Source organism: Plectropomus leopardus, chromosome 3 (genome assembly GCF_008729295.1).
Source record: "Plectropomus leopardus isolate mb chromosome 3, YSFRI_Pleo_2.0, whole genome shotgun sequence".
NCBI lineage: Eukaryota > Metazoa > Chordata > Actinopteri > Perciformes > Serranidae > Plectropomus > Plectropomus leopardus.
In genome coordinates, this window is record NC_056465.1 from 5,838,543 (window position 1) to 5,858,842 (window position 20,300).

The 20,300-nt window shown below is 38.9% G+C and overlaps 1 protein-coding gene across 2 annotated transcripts in view; it reads right to left on the minus strand.

The window, feature by feature from the left end:
• Positions 1-20,300, minus strand: part of zc3h3 (zinc finger CCCH-type containing 3) — an 83,616-nt gene that overhangs the window by 58,589 nt on the left and 4,727 nt on the right. For both annotated transcript variants that reach the window (XM_042483625.1, XM_042483624.1), the window contains exon 3: positions 18,537-18,709. In XM_042483625.1, the coding sequence (XP_042339559.1) occupies positions 18,537-18,709 (173 nt within the window). The remainder of the gene's footprint in view (positions 1-18,536; positions 18,710-20,300) is intronic.

Consider the following 20,300-nt stretch of genomic DNA (forward strand, 5'->3'; position numbering starts at 1 on the left):
ACACATATAACTATGTCCACCTTTCAAAAAATGGTGTTAACACAGAGTGAATACATATGGAAATAAAATTAACTGGATAGCATTTACAGGAAACATAAAAAATGCTACCTGCATCCCTAAAATATTAAGAAAATCCCACTGAATTGTGAAAGCAGTTGCATTATTCTTTTGCTGGAAAAAAATCCTGACAATGAATGTTATTGTAAGACCCTGCAGTCATTCAAAAAACTATGAAATTGAAATTAACAGCTTAATTTAGAGCAGAGCATTGTGAAGCTCAGATGTGAATCACTTTATTTTACAAAATGATGGAATGCTTTGTTTCATATCTGTATCAAAGCACTTTCTTTGTTAAAAAAGTGCAATGTTGTGTTACATTAAATTCACTGGTATTCATTCATTTTTTGAATGTTTTCTCATAGAATTTTTGACATTTTAATTATCCACCACATGAAAGAATGAAAAGATGTGCTTAAATTGTACAAGACAGAATTCAGAAAACAAAAAAAAAAACATAATTTGGGATTTTTTTTCCTGAAAATTTCCTGAAAATGCAGTAATTTGGAGGGTCTTACCCTTGATACTGGAAAACCATTTCCTAACATTTTATAAAATAAACAGTGGCTTACAAGGGATGTTTACTAGGTGATCATAAACACTACAGCTATCAAAACACTTGAAAATTCCAACCCTTGAATTTCCATGTTTACTGTTATGCAGTATTTTTTTCTGAGGTATTGTTTGACATTTCTGTGCCTGCAGAGGCGCTGGTTACATTTAAATGGTTAATTAAAAGGCTGCAGAGGCAAAAATGAAGGTATTGTTGTGCTGAACTGAAATAAATAGTGTCTCAAAAAAACAAAAGTCACAGTAGCCAAATTTGTCTCCCAGCAGAGCATGGTGAATCCTGGAGCTTTCAGCCTCAGTCCATTTGATCAGAATGTCGGGTCAAAGTGTTGAGCCTCAATTACAACACCAAAGATGATCAACAAATCCTTCATCATTATTTTGGCCTGCAGTACCAGTTATTAATATCACAGCTGGAGCTCATAGTCTGAGCTCTCCACCTATCACTATTAACCCCCCTCTGCCCTCCACGCCAACTCTGCTGGCATGACGGCTGCTGGAAAGGACCACGGCTTCCAGCGCCGGAGCCGCCATACCAAACCGGTCACACCTCCGCTACCACAAATGCCAATGGTGCTAATGCCAAGTCACTGACAGTCACGTCGAAGCCACACTGCTACTGTAAATCATACAAGCGGGTTCAACTGAGAGTGCAGGAGGAAGGGCAGCGGCTCCACGCTGTGACCACGGTACATGTGACAGATACACACAAACACACTTCCCCCAACAACACACGCAATTGAGGACTCCATTACTCTGCTTCTGTTCAGAGCAAATCTCACTAATTAAATAGGTTAAGCATTAATTATTCAACCAAAGAGAGGGAGAGAGACCCTTGGGGGGGGGGGGGTACTGAGGGAGCAGGGGAAGGGTGATGGAGGGGGATGCGGTGCTCTTCTCAGGGCTATAAAACAATCCACACCCAGCGAGGCTAATCAATACAGCCCTGCTGGAATTAGCAGTTATCTTACAGCCCTTTAACAAGAGCGTGCTGACTGACAAACACAAACAATCATCCATTATTAAATACCAAAACACAACAAGGCCCTGTGGGAGAGGGGGTGAGAGGGACACTTGAAAATACTGAGGGAACAAGTGGAGGAGTGTGGGAGGCTGAATAGAGGGGAAAGTGAGACTGAGGAACAGGGAAAATGATATGAATGAAATAGAGGAAGCAGAAATTAAAGGATTATTCTACTTTTAACAATTACAATAGGTTGGGCTATTATCATCCATTGTACTGACCAAATGAATTTCTGAAGTCTGGGAACTCAAATATCTTGACATAAAGTTGAAAAGCAAAATAAAAAAAAAATACAATGCCTTGCTCTGTCAGCACTGTTGCCATTATTAATAATGGTAGTTCTGTTGGCACCAGTAATAACAATGTGCTGACTCATTATGACAGGACGGCTTTGTCGGACAAACCGAGCAATTTGATGCCACCTCTGTTGGCTTTAGCAATTTTTATAAGCATTTTTCAACACTTTCAAACACCTTGCTGACCAAACAAATACATATATACGAAATTTCAAAAAATAACTGCTGCATTAATGACTAATGAAAATAACAATTAGTTGCTGTACTACAACAGCATGGATACACATTTTATAAAAGGTTCAAAATTCCAAAAATTCTACAGTAATACTACAGCAAATAAAACTTCAGGAATCCATCCCACCCAAAAAACAAGTGCACCGCTGACGGTCCTCTGATTTCTTACGATGACAACTGCATTATGTTTTACATGTGTGCTGTGATCAAATTTTTATTTAGTTTTCTGTAGAGTGTAATGATAAATCCTATATACATAACTGCATCTCATCCATATGCACCCATATATATAACAAATTTTGCAGGTATTGATATTCCAAAAGAAAAGTTAGCCTACTGTCTAACCCTCTCCTCCCCACCCCAGCTAGCTGAGAATGACCTGTGATGTCTAAGTCATATAATTAAAATAAATAAATATATAAATAAAATAAATGAAATAATTATAAATAAAATAATAATAAAAAAAAAACAGAAATATGTATGATGAATAGATGAATGATTATAAAAAGAAAATAAAAACCCTACTTATCTTACCCAGATAAGTAAGATCAGTAATAAATGTCCTGTATGTGCACATATATAGACATACCTACACATATCCATACAAAGCAGAAACTGATACATCAATACATGTAAAAAAAAACCCACAAAAAACAAACCAAAAAAATGGTATCAAAGAATAAAGACTTACCTATTTCATTAAGATAGAATTTCTCTGACTTTCTCCATTGCCTAAGCCAGAGCTTAAAATTCTCAAACTTCCAAAAAATACAAACATATCCAGAATAATATTTTACTACAGCAAGTAAAACTTCTAGTATCAATCCTCCCCCCAAAAACACGTGTGCCAGCCCTTTGATTTCTTACAATGATAACTGTTACCATGTGTACTGTAACTATTTTTATTTGTGTGCTTGTTGGAACAAAAACTTATTTACAAGCTGCTGGCTACAATCAGCAAAAGTAAGACCCAAATGGTTATAAACCATTCTTTAAAGAGAGAAAGTAAAGAAAGCGGCTGACAGGACCAATCTGTCATTCAGTTTACACCTGTCCATCATGTCTCTGCTCAAGAGTCTGCTCCACATTTGTTCCCAGCACCGACAACATTATTCCTAATGGTTAAATCTGGGAGACACCTGTAGGGAGGTTATGGTGGGCTTAAGAAGCCTACCCTCTGTCTGCAAGCATGGAGGTCAGGGCCATCAGGGAAAGCATTGAGCTCAGAGGTTTGCATGCCAATCATGGCTAGAGGCAAATACCCGGGGGGCCTGAGAGAGTGGACAAATCTTAACTTTCCCCATGGGAGGGACAAAGACGCAAGGGAGAGAAAGGAAAGGAGGGGACAAATGTTGACTGAGAGAGGAAAAGAGGTACTAAGATGAGAGGAAGAGTAGTAGGGACCGGAGATAGTAGAGGCTCAAGGAATAACTCAACAAGACCAGAATAGATTTCGGGGGGTTCGGATGTCCAGGCCGGTATGACTGAAATGGAAAGTTGGAATGGCTGAAAAAAAAAAAGACAGCAAGAAGATAAAGGGTCAGGTTTCTCCACAGCCTGAGACCTCGACCTGGAGCTTGGCTCAGGGGTGTGGATGGAGAGCCAGGTGGAGCAGGCAGAAGGGGGGAGGAAAATAACCCACGTTAATATTACACACACTAGTATCGCTCTGCACACAAAATGAGTTTTTCAAAATCATGCTTTAAAAAATATTATAGATTAACATTATTTCTGCTTTCATTTAGTTCATTTATTTGTCCTCAGTCCTACTTATAACTATCAAATAATTACTGATTTTCAGAATTCTAACCCAAAAATGACAACTTTTTGTCATGATGCCACTATGTTTTTAGATGAAAAAAAAAGATTTATATTCAATCTACTTCATACAAAGTAGATTTTTTTGGATTATCACAGCTTGGGATATGTCAATGATTTGCAGCTATACTGATTGTGCACCTTGTGAAAATAGCATGTATATAGGTAGTATAAACGACGAATCCCAAAGCAAAAGCCCAGAATGACACCTAGAAAAAAATAAATGCATGTTTTTATGCTTTGTTGGCTGTGGGATCAAAAATTTCAGTTTGAATGGGTTTTAAAGGCACATTTTTTGCACTTAACAGTATGAATGTAACAATTTAGTTTACACGGAGTATTTTAGACTTATTGTAGGAGCTGAGCTGTAAATATAAAGATTTTGCAAAAATACACAATCTTGTCAAAATGTATGCCATATCCATGAACACAGCCAAAATTATCAAAAGAATGAAGAGTCCCTAAGGGTTAAAAATAGGACAGAAAGATGAAGACAGACAGAAAGTCAGAAATAAAAAATCTAAGAGATCATGGTCATAAAACCTGAGCTAGAAGGAATGATCAGTTCATATGACCATACAAAATTCACTAGCTTTACAGGAATATGGGTCTTGGCCCCTACTTGGCTCTACCAGCACACTAAGACTTGCAGCCAAGATATTAATTAGGTGAATATGTTTATTCCCTGTGGACAGGGAGGAAGTAGAGGGATAGAGTGATGGTGCCAGGGGGGAATGTGACAGAATGTGACTGTAGATAGAACACCAGGAAGAGGAAAAGTGGACATCCCTGACCCCTTTAAAACACTAATGCCAAAATTTGGTCAAGAAAGTACATGGATCACACGGAACAACATAGAATAGTCAAAATTGGTGAATTGAAAGGAAAACAAATAAATAAATAAATAATAAAAAAATCATATAAAAATCCATTTAGATTACAGGGTTTTAATGCAACAAAATTGAAAAAAAAAATGCCAAGAAGGGTGAACACTTTTGCAAGGTACTGTTCAGGAGGTATTGGGTGGTTTGCTATGGTTACCATGCAGAATTAGAAATCAACTGGATTAGCAGGATACAGTGTGAGTAATGCGCGCAATACCCGCCCCTTTCACTCACTTAGAGCGAGATTTTAAGAATGCTTCTTTCCATAATCAAAAACTAAAGTAAAAGAGACCCAAAATCTGAAAAAACCTCATCTGCCTTATCAGAGCTGTGAGTTTCGATAAGCCTTAACTGACAGTGGCAACAGATGCCAACAACTTCACAGATGTCATTTTTATTCAAATGTTCAACTTTTCAGCGGTGTGGAAATAGATGACATCATTTTTTTAAGAGTGCTGCCCACTTCAACTTGAAAGTGAGAAAAACAAAGACAAAAACAATACATTTATCAAACTCTCGTGTAAAACAACCAAACTGGCAGAAGATGTGTGTAGTAACCCATTGCTCTCAGTGACAAAAGTCAAACTTAAAGGAGTAATTTAATCCCCTTAAATAACCCTGAATTTTAGATTGTTTAAACTAAATCCACAGTTGAACTTTGGCTCTGTGAAGCCGTCACAGAGGTACCAAAGTACCCACATTATAAAGAAGATTGCATTACGTGATTACACTGAACAAAATCAACCTCCTAGAAATCCTCAACACGACCCTGAAGTCATAAACCATCCCCATGTCAACAGCCATGCCCAGTGCCCAAATAACCTTGCCCAGGCCATAATGACCAACCAATGACCAGCCCCCCCACTCCATCAGTCACACAATCCCTGCTCTACCATGTGTCCATGCCCGTGTGTGTGGGACATAATTAACATGCCGAGCGCTCCTTGGACTCTTTGCTCGTCTTCCCACGTAAACGGCAAACCCCCAATGATTATTATGGTAACACGTCAGTGTGTGCAGACATATGGAGGAGAGCTGGGGGAGATAGGGTTACTGTCATAGGGCCGGGGGTACGGCAGGGTGAGGGGCTGGGCAGCTATACCAGCATGCTCTCCAGCTGACAAAAGGTGGAGATTTATGGAGTGGCTCCTAATGGCCTTTTACTTTCCCTGTTACCAGAACACACATGCTTTATGTAACACAGCAAGACCACTAGCACATAAGACTGGGGCGCATGAATTGATACAATTAAAGAAACAGCTCAAGAATAAACAGTTTAGATTTTTCTCCATGACTGTGAACTTGAGTGTATTTTCAACATTGGAGGCTGACTTTAAATGAATGATTTCTATCTTTACTTGTACGGCAATATGGCTTTAAAATAATACTGCAATATTTTTAGGCTATATTATGGCATGTGATCAATACTTTGAAAAATCTCAACTAATGTAGACCACTAAAAATTCGAAATTATTAAATGAGCTACAGTTACAATAGAGTTAAATTAAGTAGAAACTGTCATAATAAAGTTAAATAAATTATGGGTAAAATAAAGTTTATTAATGTATTGCTATGATTCAACTATTCAAAGCAGAACCCAAGGTGCTTTTGTTTTGAACGACTCTGCTAGTCTCGCGCTGGAAGTTTCGTTTTTTTTTCTTTGGATTAAAAGCTTCTGATCAACTGTTAGATGTTAGCATTGGAAGAAAGTTCAACTGTTAGCATAGTGCCTTTACATGTGAGGAGTCATTCACTGCAAGATGGAAACAGCTCTTTAGTTCATATATTACAAAGATTTGAAAATTGCATTGGTGCTTAATGGTCACAAAATTTGATACAAAAACACACGCCTCATCTGCTCACACTGCTGCCATTATACCTCGTTAAGTGGGTCTGTTACTGCAGCGTTGTTAAATGTAAGAATTTATTCACTGTAAACAGAAAAGAAAGTAACAGCTCTCCAATTCATATAATAAGAGACTAGTATTTGCAAGTCACAGCGGTGCTCCGTGGTAGCAAAATTTGTCTAAATAGTCACAGTCTGGAACTCCGCAAAAGCCCTGCTTGTGTGTGTTTGTCTGTTTCAGTTTTTGACCTGAAAAGTTGGTTCTCAGGCACAAAAAAATTGGTTCTCCTTGACCTGAGATGTAAATTGTGATGACATCAATGTCATATTCTGAAGTCAAATGAGACCCTGTCAGAGAAAAAGGGGGTGCAGTAGTCTTACTAATAGTTGGCCCATGCTTGTTTTTTGGGTAAAAACAAATATCTGTACCAGCAGAACAAAAGTTAACAGGTAATCAGTGTATTTGGCGATTTTCCTTCTACTATTTACTTCTGTTGTGGTTTGTGCTACAAAAGCATCCTTTTTTATGATGTTCTGCTCAAAACTAGTGGAAACACGTGTTCTTACACTTGATAGCACCAAGTTTTCAAGAATCATGAACAGAACTGGTTCAAGAACTAAAGCTAAGTTGATGAATAAAGTGTATGTGAGAGGCAGAGAGCAATAAGAGCAAGAGAACCACAACACCATAGAGAATCTCATGATGGTGTCTTCATAAAAAAACACAAATTGACAATTTACAGTCAGCGTTCATAGTCAATAGTCAGTATATATCGCATGTGGAACAAGCTGCAATACATCAAGTGTATTGGATATATCACCCATCCCTACTTGAACTGAAGACAACGTCATGACAAATTGGGCATGTCTGTTTAAATCTTGGAAAGCTCAATTTACGCTTCCCACAGCCTGGAAAAATCATGGAATTATAAAAATTATTAAAAGTTTTGTAAATTTTCTGTTGCTGTCATTGTTACATTCATTTTTTTCTATTGATTGCTATGTGTGAGTTGTTCTATGTGTAAATTGGCTACTCTGTGTGACTTTTATTCGCCCCTGGAGTATGAATAAAGTGATCTGAATTGAACTGAACTGAAATAAATTGCTCTAATATGTGTCGATATGGGATGTTTCGATGACCTCAAGTACATTTGTCCATTTTCCATTGTCAGCAATATGAAATTATGTGTGATTGGAGTTTTAACCTGATATGTTTGAAAAAATGCTGGGTAAATAGGACAAGGGAACAAAAAATGATTATTACACCACCTTGGTAAGGTGGACAAGAATTCATTCTGAGGGATTTTGAGGTATTCAGCTTCATAGTTTTAAGAGCAATGATATGATGATATGAACCGTTTTGTATTCCAAATAAAAAGTACAAAAATGCATATAACTTAAAAATACAACTCACATAATGCTAAGTTGTCAAAGAATCTACGAATAACTCAATTCTGACAAAAATGTCAGATAGACCCTTTTAATCATAATGTGACAATAAGTCCTTGAGATGTCATGGGAAAGTTTTGTCCATTAAAATGTGTGGGAACCCTGTAGATTATAGTCAGGATTCATATGACTACAGCTGAAAACAGCAACACCCTGTACCCTCGCCAAGCCATTTACCAATAAATGACACCTACATTGCCTGCCATGTGTTCTCAAATAATTAGTAAGGCTATGCCTGCATCCTGTTAGGTTTCTGATTTATTCAGACAAGCCTGGCACATGGGCCACTCCTCTGGATACCAAGAAAACATTTACCTCCTTAACTGGGAAGGAGTCACAGTCATTGCGAGCTCAAGTTTCTGGACTCAATAGTATTGATGACACATTTCAACACATGCCGCTCCCCCTCCCCCCATAGATATGGAGGATAAAAACACCCTCACAGCATGGCAAATGGCACTCTGAGCTCATCTTGGAGTTCAGTCAAAAAAACACTGAACTCTGCTGGAACTATAGAGCCATAAACCAACATTTCTTAAGTAAAATATGTCAAACCTGTTGAGCAATTTGAAGTGTTTTCAACAGAAGTTATCCTTTGACCACTGAGTTTACTACTCTGTGTATGTTCTCAAGGCCAGAGATGTCCATCTGCATGTTGATCTCCAATGAGTCAGAACTTTAATTATGGCCAGTTGACAGTTTGATGAGAGTCTGTGGAGGAAGGAGGGGTCTTAGAATACAGATGGGTAGGAGTCCCTCATGTGGGCATACTGTAGGTACAGGGGTCTGATCGCTGGCCTGTGCGGCTCCCTGGGTCCTGGGAGGTTAATCAAAATGCCAAATGTCACTGTGCACCGCTGCGGAGAGCTATACTGAGCCTGTCCTGCACAAGACACCATCTAACATGAGAAACTGAATCATTCCCGCAACCGAATAACCATACTGTTTATAGCAGGCACAAAGATAAATGCATGCAAAAGGTTGTAGCTGCTTTTTTGGTCTGCATGCTAAAACATACACGGAGTGACAAACGGCTCTCCTTCTCTTGTGCAGTGGCAACAGCGGCCTAAAGCACTGTGGCAACGCAACAATCCTGGATGTTTGATTTTTGCATGTGTGTGGGCGCACATGTCTTGCACAGCGTGTGTGTGTGTGTTTGTGTGTGTGAGAGAGAGACAAATGGTGACCAATATAAGGAGAAAGGAAGAGAGAGAAAGCCACAGACAGAGAGACAGACAGAAAGAGGACAGAGGTCCACCTGTTTGACACAGAGAGCCTGAGAAAGTGCAAAGGAATGAGCAGAATGCCAGTGTGTGTGTGCATTAGGTTAAGGTCTACCCGGTGTAAATGTGTGTGTGTCATCCAACTGATAATACTATGGGAACACTGGAGAATGGCATTCAGAGAACGGTATGTAAAAAAGCAGCTGATGGGGGGAATCATACACACCAACACATACGAACACACACACACACACACACACACACACACACACACACAAACAAACTAATAAAAATCATTTGACCAATAAAAAGTTCTGAGAAAGATCAGCACAAATATATATTAGACGTAGAGTGGCACCTCCAGTATGTGCATAGCAACACCTGCTGTGTGCTGTGATGTCCAAACAAACAGTGAGTTAATGTCCTCTATAAGCTAAGCTGCATGGGGGGGTCGGGTGAGAGGAGAGCGCAGGACAAGTGGCTGCGGTGTGAAGGAAAAGTGGGAGAAACTGGAGCAAGTGTGAACCAGAGAGTGATGCAAAGAAACAAACAAAAATAAACAAACGTGTGCCGTGCCAAGATGAAGTCAAAAAAGGACAGACTGGGCTTTACAGTGCAGTCCAAAATAAAGTGGCAGTGATATTTTTAGTGTTTTTGTGTTTTCATATATACCAAGGATAACCTACTGATAATCAGTTTAGCAGTGTTGTAAATCAAGACTATGAGAGGACCCACACAAGACAAAGAGAGCATCAAGAAAGAATACAACTGTAGTGTAGAAAAAGAAGAGTTCAGTGTACACAAATTGGTCTGCAGACAGAGGTTCAAAAACAAGTTTCCACTCTGTACAGGTCCAGCAGGAAAATTAAAGTCACTTTTTAGCTCTTAATTAAAATTATCTGACATCTAAAAGGCTTATAATTGAAAGGCTGTTGTAAAGCATAACTCCCCATCATGTTTTATGATGCAATACTCCTGATTGATTATTACAGTGGCCCTGAGGATGAAAACTCAACATTTCAGAAGAAACAACCTCATTTCACACCACAACACAACATTTTACAAAACAAAATGACATTTCACAAAACACAACCACATTACAAAAAAGTGTGAAATGTCATTTTGTTTTGTTGATTTGTGGTTATATTTTGTGAAATGTCATTTTGTCTTCTGAAATGTCATGTTTAATGAAATGTTGTTTTCCAAAATGTTTTTTGTGAAATGTGCTTTTTGCTTTATTTGATGTTTTATTTTGAAATGTAGTTGTGTCGTTTTTGTCTTACAAAATGAAGTTCTGTTTTCTGAAATGTCATTCTGTTTTGTGACTTGTGGTTGTGTTCTCTGAAATATCATTTTGCTTTGTGAAATGTTGTGTTTTTTACCTTCGGGGTCACCATAGATTTTTTAAATATCTGGATCCAATAAAACAAGTCAATGGTCTGCCTAAACTACATCTGAGCCAGCAGTACATGGAGTAAATGGCCAGATGGCAATTTCTGTTATGAAGAATATGTTCCTTCTGCTGCAATCAACTGACAAACATTTCAGAGCAGCCCTATTTGAGTGTTACTGTTGCATTTTTTTTCAATAAACAAAAGTCAACTTTAGAGATAGTGAAATTTTAGCCCAACATATATGGGATGCATCCCGATGCAATTTGTTATTTGACACACATCAATTAGTGTGTCAACCTCCCCAAATTGAAAATGAGATGGTTTTCTGAGGAGTTGGTGTGCAGTAGTGGCACATCCTGATGAAGGAATATGTAACAACCTAAAATGATAAACCTCAAGTCACCTGTGTGGGTTTGCACTAAAAGCCTTGGATGCAATTGTTTTGACGAATGTGAGATGCTGCAGGTGTGTGTTTCTCCGTGGTGTAACACAACACTGCTGGCGTTTTAATTTCTTTAGAGGAGCTGCAATCAGCAAGTAACTTAAAAATGGAAGTCTGCTTTAAAGCTGGCAAATACACATTTTCTTTAAGTGCAAGTTTCTGCTGGTATCTTAAAATGATGTTGAAAAAACATTCTGCTTGTACCTCTGCAAAAAAAAAAGGTTTCTCAGCTCTTCAAAGCACAGTTAAGCCCCTTGTTTGTCAATGCCATCTGTGTTTGCATGTACATACAGTGTTGTGGACATGCATATCAGTGGAGAGTGTGGAAAATGTTAGAGAGAGCAGGACCCCGATGCAGTGCAGAACATATGATTTATAGGTGAAATAAATGGGATCACTGTAGGCACGGTAACAGGATCCCTGAAGGATGAGGGGGGATTCTTATGTAGTGGTAATGGGCTCCATGATACCAGTGGGGTGTGTTGGGGGGGCAGCATGTTGGTAAGCTGATGCTGAGAGCAAAGGTGGCAGCAAGAGAGCCACTCCTACTACAACACAGAAACAATCTGACCCCTGTGTGTGTGTGTGTGCGTGCGTGCATGCGTGCGTGTATTTTATGATTTACATAAACAGGGCTGGGGATTAGCTGAGCAGTAAAACTTGAGTAGCCAGTGGATGCATCCATATCTAAATACTAAGAGTAACAAGAGAGAGTTGGACTGCAGTGGCACTGAAAACAGCCTTACATAAAAACCTAAATAAGTCTGAACTGGTGATGTTGTGTTGCTGCAAGTACCCGAGAGAAGCACAACAATACAACACAATAGTCCCACTGAGTGAGGTTTAAGATGCCTGAGACACCAAACCAGAGACAGGATTTCACAACTCTTGCAAGTTATTACAGCAACAATCGTTTCATTCTTTGTCTTTACCGGTGTAATGTAAATACTTAATTACATCATTCATTTTGCAAACTAATATGCTAGGAAAGTGCACCTGCACATACATTATTTGCCGTTTATTAACTACAGCTACCGTCAACTACGGGTCAGAAGGCACAACTGCACCTATTTTCAAGGACATTTAAATATATAACAGACTTAACAGAGTGTCAGAAACTGAATTTAAAGAGCACCAGTAGCAACACCTTTACAGATTACTACAACAGGGAAGTTGGTTGGTCAGTTGGTTTAACTGTGTTTACATAAATGATTCAAAACACAGCTGACAGACTACTGACTAGGACAAGCCATTGGTCCCACACAACACCTGTTCTTGCATCCCTCCATTGGCTTCCTATCAAATTCAGAATAGACTACAAGATCCTGTTGACTGGTGAGCAACAAGGCACTGCATGGCCTCACCCCCACTCTGATCCTCAAATCTTGGCCTCTTCTCCATTCCCGCTCCAACCGCAAAACAAAAGGTGATCTTGCATTTGCTGTTTTCTCTGGATCAATCTTCCCCAGTCAGTCAGATTTGCTGAGTCCTCAGACTGATTCAAGCGTCTACTAAAAACCCACCTATGGTTTTCTTTGTTTGTTTTGGTCTTGTCTGTCCATCATTGTACTGTGTTCCATATTGTAATTTATTAAAGCTCCATTAATTCATTTTTGACTTACTCATTTTAAGTGCGTGTACATGTGTTGTTAAAGTGCTTTGTAACTACGTTTTAAAAAGTGCTATATAAATAAAGCTTTACTTACTTACAAGTTTACAGTTTAGAGAGGTTTTAAACAAAACCCATTAGTTACCAATACAAACTGAAATGCGCCAAAAGTGACTTTATAAGTGAAACTAAAATGTTGGTTAAAGCTGTACTTTGTAATTTTTATAAAAATGACTTTTATCATTTTTGCTGAAACTGTAACTTTATTCATACAGCACTATATGAGACAGATAATCACTGAGCAAAATCATACTCCTCTGCCTACTCTAATGCCTTGTAGCATTGATAACGGCCTAACTGCGCATGAACAAAAACAGCCAATCAGAGCCGAGGATTCTCTAAAAGAGATGTCAATCATGTCAGTCACTGCTGGTAAACTTCAGTTGAACTGTCAAGGCTGCACTCATCAAATATGAATCAAGCTTCTGAAGCTTCTGTCACAGCATGGCCTATTTCGTACCTCAAGTGTTTTGAGAAACATATTATAGTGTACAGTTTAGCTGTAAAATGAGAATGTTTGCTGGACCCAGTGGGCAGTGCTTGGTGCTCAGGTCGATTATTTCCAACATGGCAGTCTGGTCACTTTCTCATTCAATGTAAGGCATCCTGCATCGCCTTCATTACTCTGAAGCCGAACTCCCTTAAATGTTCCTAGATGTCGATTCCACTGCAAACTCTCACCTACCCCCCTGGCACACTCATTCAGGCTCTGTCCTAATCTTGGAGCTCAATTTTCAAAACACTGTCAGATATTTTTAAAATGACAATTCACCCAGATCCCTTGATAGCGTTTTTTCTCTTTTTTTTCCGTAGAAGGGTAGGAACATAAAAATCTGTCAGGAACCAAACTCAAGATGAAGAAATATGTTACTTAATTAGAATGAAGATTGATCCTTCACCATTGGAAGAACCCTCACCTACCGAGCTGGACTCAGTGGCTAATGGAGGTGATGCAGCATCTCAAACTTGAGGGACTGAGACTTATATTAACACTTTAAAATTCGTTTAAAATAACGTGGAAAAAATGCTGCAATAACATAATTTTATGAAGAATCAACTATGGTCATAATTATGGTAAATTCCTTTTAAACAATGAAAAAAGTTTTTGGACCAATTTAATTTTTACTATTAATCAACTTAAAAATGTGTTCATATTTTATGCTAACAGTACATAAGTACTTAACTACTGTATTTATGAACACACATTTGGTGTTAATTACTTATAAAAATAAAGTTGTTACAACATTTTTTTCCACATTATTTAAGATGACTTGTAAAGTGTTAAATGGCTCTTCTGATAAATTTGTGAGAATCTGACATCCTTTCATGGAATACATTTTAACTAAACTAACCTATTGGATAGAACTCCAAATGACCTAAGTCACATTTATATGCCTTCTTGCATCTTTCTGTCGCCAATCACAATGGGATTAGCCCTAGATGGGCCTTTATTTTGTGCAACTGCATCTTATGTGTTGGAGTGTCTGTATATATGTTCATGTACGCATGTGCACAAAAACATGTGAATGTGTTCATTTTATTACTATCTATCTATTATTATCAAAAAATTAATAATTGTGAGATGATTTTGCTACATTTGCTCTTTAAATCTTATTCTTCCTAAAGTGATTTATGAATTCAGATGAACTCTCCTGACATTACAGCTCAGACCTTGAATAAGATTATAAAGAAAACGCCTGCAGTCTGCAAAGTGATGTGCAGTACTTGGGCTTAGAAAAGTCACAAGGCATATTAGCGGAGCGGTGGAGACAGCTACGGAGAGGAAAAAGACTGAGCGAGACTGGATGAGAGATGGTGAGGGAGGAAGGAAACCGGAGTGAGATAGAGACCTAAAACTCTCCAGAAGCCTGTCACATGGGGCCCAAAGCCGCACGCCTCAGCACTCTTCCTCCCTGTGTTCTGTCCGCTCTTGACATTTATCTGCTTTATTAGATTATCTGGGCTACATGGCTGTCTACGGGCACATGCAAGCACACACGCATAGATATATACATTCACACACACCTCTCGATTCATTACAGCCCTGACTGCTTACTTAGGTTTATGCCCTCTTTAAATTAAACCACAGATAACCGAGCACCTCTGAAAACACACCAGCCGCCCCCCCTAACGTGGAGCAGAGAGGCTAAAGCTGGCCATTGAGGAGGAAATTAAGAAACATTGTTTGCGAGTGTTATTATCATGCATGTGTGAGTGGTCATAAGGTTGGTTTTTAACGGGCTCATCTATAGGGACTCTGCTTCCCATCATTAGTAATTCAATTTGCTCTTTATTAGCAGCTCTTATCGGAGGCACAGACGGCTACGAGCAGCTTTCCTCACTCCATCTTCCTCTGTGCTCACCCCTGCTCCACCTTTCCTGCGTCTCTGATTCCGAATCCCCATGTTTAATTAGAGATGTGTGTGTGTTCCCGCTGGAGGCCATTCAGGGTCTCCACATGACATAAAATACACAGAGAAATGATGAAGAGGAAGAGGTGTGAGAAAGGACACGGAAAGTTAAAAGAATCGGAAAAAGAGAAGCAGACTGATAGATGCAGAGCCATGGGGACAAATAAAGCCTAATGTTAATAGTGATGGTTTTTCTAATGTCTTCTGACTTCATTGAGTATGGGAGATTACACTAAGATGGGCATGAGGCGTGTGGGGTACACGCAGAATGACCGGAGGGGTTGGAGGGGCAAGAGGAGGAGGGACGGGAGAGAGCGGGAGGGGGGGAAGGGGGCACAGCTGTAAAAACAATGATTGCTTTCCATCAGGTTAGGCCTATATTCTACAGTTCGTTAAAACAATCCAATTTGCAAAGGGATAATTATGCATTAGCTCCTTTTTATCTACTGGAGGGAGAGTGGTGCCAGGGCTTGATAGCAGTGGCGCTGCCTGCCTCCACCTCTGCAAATTACCCGCTATCGGCACTTGTTCGCCATCACGGCTGAATTGGGCAATCAATTAACCTCCCCCCTCCTCCTCTCACAGTGTGCCTGTAAGCCACTCTGGTGACAGCCAGCAACACAAAGCCTCTACCACGACAACGTGGATGTGAGCCGCTGCCCTCTACTGGACTGAGCTGTAATAGCTGCTGTCAGAGCCACAGCTGAGGGGCAAATAACCTAAAACTCCCTTTCAACGGCAGCTGCATGATTATAAGCAGGTCTTGAGTATGTAACGTGTTCACAGAGAAAAAATTAAAGAAAACAAAGTATACACTGGAGAAAGACTAGAATTATATGGATGCTACACACACACACAGACACCTCCAACCCAGATTGGTGTCTCCCCTTCTGTTCCTGATTTATGACGGTGAGTAATGGACAGAAAGGTATTTTTGCAGAACATTATGATGTCACAGGAGAGTTGACCTTTTGGATGCAAAATGTCTGAACTTCAGCATTTTATTCTAGAATGAAAGAATGGGATGGGTGGACAACCTGAAAACCAAATGCCTCTGCCCACAGCTATCACTGTCACAGAGGCAAAACATCAAGGCGCAGAGAAGAATGTTTGATATTTGAGTGTGCTGTTGTCCCACAAAGAGAAATGAAATCACTAAAATAAGTTGCAGATGGTAAAAACAGTTCCCAAAATAATTTGGAAAAAAATAACCCTTGAATCTTGAGAAAACCTTGGATATCTCTTCATGAATTACAACTGACAGTGTCATTACAAAATTACAGGTTGAGTGAACTCTCAGCACCTGTACTTGGTCATCTCCTACTAGCACAAAATGATGAAATGCAGTGATTTCTCCTGAACCTACTGCAACAGCAATGCATTACGACAATTAGTACATGTAGTAGCAAGTACTGTATTCTTTTAGTATGTAGCTTACAGCGGTCTCAGATAGGGTTGCAACAATATGATATTTTCACGGTATGTTATTATTAACACTGCATACAATGACCCTTTAAAGGAGTGAAAACAAAAGTTTGTGGTTAAACAAATGCTCATCATTAATGAAACCTGAAATCTTTTTTTTTTAAATACAAGCATGAATGGAACGTCTAACAGACAGTGGAGGAGTAAAGGAAATGCACATGCGTAGCTGCGTCTCTCCATTTAGTTACATTTTTGTTTTTTTTTAATAAACTTAGATAAAGAAACATACACAGTATAATAGCTATCACTTTTTTATCTGAAACCCTCATTTGAGAACACTGGAGCACAGGTTGTGCACAACAAGTGCTGAAGGGAGACATATTATTGAGGAGAAAGTGGGTATACTGTCCTGTTTAATCCAGTGGCTTTTTGGCTAAAAGGAGGGTATGACTGTAAACAGTCAGAAAACGAGGTGGATATATACTGTATATATGCATATACCCTTCACAACACCACTGGAGACACATTGCTAAAATAGAGAGAAAGTTAAGAAAACAACTAGCAAACAACTAAGAGGTAAAACTAAAGTGGGAATTCACAGCATATCTCTAATGTTTAAGGTGCTGCAAGTAAAACCACTGTCAGATGAAAGTATTGCTCGGAAGACTCTTTGTTTGACCCAAAGATCTCTCTGGTGATGCGTCTATCATTAACAGCATGTTTGAAATCTCCTGAATAAAAAACACAGTGAGACATGGTGATGTTGCAGAAATGAAATTTAAAATAAATCTAATAAAAAATGCAACAAATGATGCTGATGATCCTGGCAACTGGAAGAGGCTAAATAAAGGCCAATCCCCCAGGTAGTAAGAATGTGCTTGCTGAGAGTGTTTTTAATGTGTAAGAACGCCAATGCCCATCAGTGAGTCTGCGTTTTCTTTGGTGTTTAAGAGCTATATGCTAAATCACGCACAGATTTTTTTTTAAAAAGTACCACAACAAAGCACGAAACGTCACCTCCTTAGAGAATACAATAACTGAAGACAACACTTTGTTTAGATTTGTCACATTTTGTGGGAAATGTAGTGGACATAGTGGATGTGTGGAAAGATTCCAATGGCTGCACACAAAACACAAGACGAAGCACTTGATTAATTCATAGCAAAAAAATTCAGAGCATACCTGCCAGTTTTGTAGAATAACCATTGCAGTTAAATGGAAAAGAAAATTACTAATGACTAGACTAATTGCAATCAATTTGGTCCCAGTTTCATGAAAATGTCTGCAGATCCTGCAGGACTTGAGAACTGCACAGGGAAAATAAGAGTTTTTTGAGCGCTTGATGGACAGTTGATGAGTAATTGGCTGAAACAAGTTGTCATAGCACCACCTAATGGCTGCAGAATGTAACTCTTAGCTGAGGAGTGGGTAAGAATTTGGATCCATGGACCCATCTAGAAAGTTTAACTGCTGTGGGTCTTACTGTATGGCTGCTGATAGTCACATGCTTAAAAATAAGAGAGGAGAAGGAATATTACAAAAACAAATCAATAATAACTATATGGTCCCAGCATTTATACTATAAGAGCACAGACCACACAATTTTACCACAACCAGACAGACTGGATATGCTCCCTCTTAGCCATGTAATGTTATTTTCCATGGATGAGCATTTGGTTGACAGCTCATTACAGGAATACTGTGTAGAATAATAGAGCAAACACTCAACAACACAATAGTCTGAAGTGTGTGTGTGTGTGTGTGTGTGTGTGTGTGTGTGTGCGCGCTTCTTACTTGTTCTTGATAAGGTGGGGGAGAGTCGTCTCAACTTGTGTCTACCAAAAGACACAAGCTCCCTGGAGGGTGTCCTTCTGACTCCTATGGGAGACCTGGTCAAGGTGTGCAACCGGCCCCGCGGGGAGAACTTTACTGCTGATGGGCTGGCCCCCTTCTCTGATACACCTCCGCTGTGGTCACAAGACAGAAACCAGAGGAGAAGAATGTTATCAATAATACACTGAAGACGACCATTCAGGAAATTATATTTAGAAAAATCGATTAACTCAAGCATAGGGTTCCTTCAGCTGAAGGCAAGTAATATCTAAGACTTTTTTATTGTCACTCAGAGTAAGGTTTAAGACCAGATTTCAAGTAACTAAAATTTAACAGGATTTCCGCAAATCCTTATTGTCTTAAAAGGCAATGAATTCATTTATATAAAAATAAGGCCTTAATTGTTAGTATATTGGCTTAAATGAATCTTTAAAAAGTCTTAAAATGCTCAGACATGGGAAGTCTCATGATTTTTTTCTGACACTGAATTGTAAATCTCAAAATAATTGGCAACATCTATTTTTTAAAATAATATAATAAATTTCTTTTCTTAAAGTCGTCATGATGGGAACTCAGGCAGTGTCATCTCACATGCGGATTGAGAAACACAGAGTCATCCAGAAATAAGGCCCAAAACGCCATATATTTCACACTTTTGTTGGTAACCCCTAATGGAATTGTTTATAATATAATATATTCATTGTCTTCCATGTGTTTTACCTAAAAAAGGGGTTGTTTTTTCAAAATTTGATGTAGATAATCTAACTTTTTCCCTGGAAAAAAAATCATGTTTATGATACAACAAACATTTGGGCAAAATAATGGTTATCAAAAAAAATTGGTCTCAAAATTAATGCAAAGTGGCATTAAAAAAAGTCTGAAAAAGTCTTAAATCTACCTAGCCTAAATCTGCAAGAACCCTGATTGAAGGACAGTCTTATTTACCAAAATGTTTCTTGTAACATAAAACATAATTTTTTTGTGAAAAAGTAAGATTATCTACATCAAATGCTGAAAAAAAGCCAATCCTTTTTAGAGTCAAACACATGGAAGACAATAAACATATTTTTGTATTATATATCATTACATAAACCTCTGAAATCAGCTAAGTGAAAGTTTTCTTTTTAAAACATGGGAGAAAAGATAATAAGCAACTAAGCAAGAAATGTCCCGCAAAAAGAGAAAAAAAAATAAAGTAAAAGGTGAAAAGCAAATTACCTGAAAATTAGCTGGGGGGATTATTTTATATTTACTTAATTTTTAAGACTTTATTAGGGCTGGGGCAACGCGTCGACATAATCGTTTACGTGACGTCGCACCCTGAGCCTTTGTTTATTCTAGTGCATTAGTCGCACCGTTTCACACAGCGTGCATAATGAGAGCGTGAGCAGCGCCGGGCGTGTTGTTTCTTGTTTCGGCGCTCGTGTATCAAGTTAGAGTGCGCACACTGCTCGCCCGAGCAGCGCCTGTCAGGCGCGTCTGAGCTGCGCGTCAGCTGCAGCACATCTAGAGAAACAGTGGCTCGCCGTTTTTTTTATGTGTGATGCTCTCGTTTGTTGACTCTTTACCACTTTATACTGCAGTTCAAAGTCTCTCTTTGTCACAGAGATGAGGAAATACAAAGATGTTTGCTTCACCTCAAATTCCTTGCTTCCCTTTCAAAACAAAAGTTATCTATCTGTGTCTCTGTGGCTATTTTGAAACATTTACAGGATGGGGTTGTCA